The sequence below is a fragment of the Gopherus flavomarginatus genome, chromosome 12, assembly GCF_025201925.1.
Source record: "Gopherus flavomarginatus isolate rGopFla2 chromosome 12, rGopFla2.mat.asm, whole genome shotgun sequence".
Classification (NCBI taxonomy): Eukaryota; Metazoa; Chordata; order Testudines; family Testudinidae; genus Gopherus; species Gopherus flavomarginatus.
In genome coordinates, this window is record NC_066628.1 from 18867022 (window position 1) to 18870297 (window position 3276).

Here is a 3276-nt window from a genome sequence, read left to right on the forward strand (position 1 = left end):
CATGAGCTAAAAGTTATAAGGGAGGCCTCACCTGCCCCCACCCCCATCATTTTGTGTCTGTTTAGCTGTGCTCTGAGACCACCTACTAGATCAATCCCCACAGGCTAGGCAGATGGTGCCACGCCTGCTCCGAGGACCCCATTGGGGCTTAGGGATCAGATAGACACCCAGGCATTTACATCAAGGTGGCTGTGCACATGCAGAAACTAAAGAGCCTTGGGGACTTGAATGTTGGAAAGTCAGGCACCTAGGGATTTTAAAGGCCTACAGGGTTAAGCAACAGGAGTTTTGTGGATCTCAGTGGCACTGAAATGTTGGATTTAGACACCTAAAGTAGCATTTAGATGCCTAAATCCTTTTGTAGAGCACACTAATTTCAGCTTGCCAAGGATTTGGAGATGGCTCTTACCTGTTCTACAGCTATAGGAATGTAAAACATACACAAAGATTTGAAGTCTATGGAAATACTTTATTGTTTTTAATATGCTATATTGTCACTTGACAGAGAAATTGCCATGCAGCATCAGCCCTGTGGTTCTTCTACTCCAGGCACCCATCTCCAGTGGTAGGCAGTATCAGCTGCTTTAGAGAAAGGAAAAATATAGGCTAAACTGTGAGAAAATTTTCATCCTAGCCCAGGTAGTCAGTGGTTGGCTCATGTCCTGAAGCATGAAGGTCTCTACAAATGATAAACACATTTTAGAATTCTGTTAGTCTCCATGTCTGAATGACCTCCTGAGCCACCAACATGTACAAGTGTGATTAGAATGTTAACTAGAGAGAGAAGTGATAGTGACAGTCAGACGAGTTGTGCTAGATGTCCACCCACATGTTTCAAACTCATTGGCTTATAGTTGGATAAGAAATAAGAAAGAGAAACAATGAAACAGTGTGTCATAGTTTTGTAGTTTTTTCTTGTTGCTCCAGTTTTTTGTGCAAATTAAAAGGAATGCTGAGACGCTGTGTTCTGTCTCTCTGTCGAAATGCAAGGTTCATTTTGTCAAGGATTTGTGGCCCATAGTCCTTCTCAAAGCTTCTTTAACGTCCTTGTTCCTAAGGCTGTAGATGAAGGGTTCAACATGGGGATGACAAAGGTGTAAAATACAGATACTGCTTTCCTGGAGTACAGAGAAGATGACCAAGTGGGCTGGGCGTACATGAAAGAAGTGGTCCCATAAAATAAAGTCACAACCATCACGTGGGAGGTGCAGGTGGAGACAGCCGGCCCGCGCCGGCCGAATCGGGGAGGTGGAGCATGAGCGCATGTGCTAGGACCCGAAAGATGGTGAACTATGCCTGGGCAGGGCGAAGCCAAAGGAAACTCTGGTGGAGGTCCGTAGCGGTCCTGACGTGCCAATATGTCATCCGACCTGGGTATAGGGGCGAAAGACTAATCGAACCATCTAGTAGCTGGTTCCCTCCGAAGTTTCCTTCAGGATAGCTGGCACTCGCGTGCTTCCGCAGTTTTATCTGGTAAAGCGAATGATGAGAGGTCTTGGGGCCAAAACGATCTCAACCTATTCTCAAACTTTAAATGGGTAAGAAGCCCGGCTCGCAAGGGGGAGGCGGCTGAGGCTTGCGGGGGGACTTGGTCGGAGGTGCAGCAGCTGCGGGGGGCCTTGCAGCGCCACCCACCTTCCAGGCGCAGTGCGGGGGCTTGGCCGGGGGCGGCGCGGCGGTGTTGAGGTCAGTGCGGTTGTAGTCCATGCACATGGACGTGGTCCATGTGAAGAGAAGTGCCAACCTGACAGCAGATGCGTTGTCCCGGAGAGGGGGCCCTGAACTTCCCCAGGTCACTGGGCAGAGTGACCCTGCTCAGTTCAGTCTCGAAGGGGGGAGAGATGTGATGCAGTAGGGACTGTCTGTGTGGGGAGTGGGAGAGCAGAAGGCTCTGTGCCTGCCCTCAGCAGAACGAATCCGGAGGACAGTGGAGATGATGGAGATGTAGGAGAGGAGCACAATCAGGGCAGTGCTCGCTATGATGAGGCCACATAAGGTAAGTATCACAAGATTATTGACATACGTGTCACTGCAGGAGAGACTGATCAAGGGAGGACCATCGCAGAAGAAATGATCGATCTCATTACTCCCACAATAGTGCAGCTTAAAGGTGAAGCTGGTTTGCACCATGGCTTTCACACAGCCGCAGATATACAACCCTACCACCATCTGAATGCAAACCCACTTGGACATGGTGACAGGATACAGGAGCGGGTTGCAGATGGCAGTGTAGCGATCATATGTCATTGTTGCCAGGAGGAACCTTTCGGTGGTGAGGAAGAGACAGAAGAGGAAGAATTGGGTGGCACATCCGTTATAGGAAATGGCTTTGCTCCCTGATAGGAAGCTTGCCATCGCTTTGGGGGCGATGGTGGAGGTGAAGCAGAGGTCTAAGAGTGACAGGTTCATGAGGAAGAAGTACATGGGGGTGTGAAGGCGAGAGCTGACTCTCATGATGAGGACCAGGATGGTGTTTTCCAGCACAGTTACTGTGTAAATCACCAGAAACAAGACAGAGGGGATCATCTGGCATCCTGGACCATTTCCAAACCCTAGCAGGATGAATTCCATGATTGCTGTGCAGTTCCACTCTCTCACTGGCGCCATGGCTCTTAAATCCTTTGGAAAAGGCTTGAGATAAGGATTGAAGAAGAGGAAAATGAAGAAGATGCAATGATGGCCTTAATGAAAAGAGGGAGGATGGTCTGAGACTCAGCAAATCAATGTTCATTTTCCAGCTCTGCCGCAGACTCCCTGTGCGGCCTTGGCCCAGTCACTTGGGCTGGGATTTCCAAAGCAGCCAAAGGGAATTGAGCACTCAACTCCATTTAATTACTAGGACCAGATTTTTGAAGGTATTTCGGTGCCTAGTGGAATTTTCAAAAGCACCAAGTCATCAAAATCTCATTGATTTCAATGAATACTAGACATCTAGATGCTTTTGCAAAATCTCACTAGGCTCCTAGATTCATAGATTCCAAGACCAGAAGGGGCCATTCTGATCAATGCCTTTAATCCTAAATACTGTAAATTGATCCTAAATTTCATTAAAAATCAGGGGTCTAACCATTAAGCTCTTCTGAAAATGCTCAGCTTTGATATTTCTGCCCCTTAGTTCCCAGTACTGAAAATAAATATAATATTATTTCCAGAACTCAGAGGGTGTTGTGATTATAAAATCACTAATATTTTGGAATTGCTCAAATGCTACGGTGGCAAGGGATAAAGTACCTTGTAAGTGATTTTCAAAATGAGCCACCCAACTCCCCATTGACT

General features: G+C 47.4%; 1 protein-coding gene across 1 annotated transcript; it reads right to left on the reverse strand.

Moving 5' to 3' along the window:
- Positions 1 to 1027: 1027 nt before the first annotated feature.
- Positions 1028 to 2607, reverse strand: LOC127032591 (olfactory receptor 12-like). The gene is made up of 2 exons (XM_050919879.1): positions 1887 to 2607; positions 1028 to 1218 (listed from the first exon to the last, which is right to left on the reverse strand). The coding sequence occupies exons 1-2, from the start codon at positions 2605 to 2607 to the stop codon at positions 1028 to 1030; spliced, it is 912 nt and encodes a 303-aa protein (XP_050775836.1).
- Between the last annotated feature and the right edge of the window lie 669 nt (positions 2608 to 3276).

What these genes read in the sequence shown, in the direction of transcription:
- LOC127032591 (XM_050919879.1), bottom strand. Translation starts at nt 2,607, where the DNA reads ATGGCGCCAGTGAGAGAGTGGAACTGCACAGCAATCATGGAATTCATC. An exon ending in TGAGGGCAGGCACAGAGCCT is followed by an intron (nt 1,219 to 1,886) that starts TCTGCTCTCCCA and finishes GCGGGCCGGCTG; the next exon opens with TCTCCACCTGCACCTCCCAC.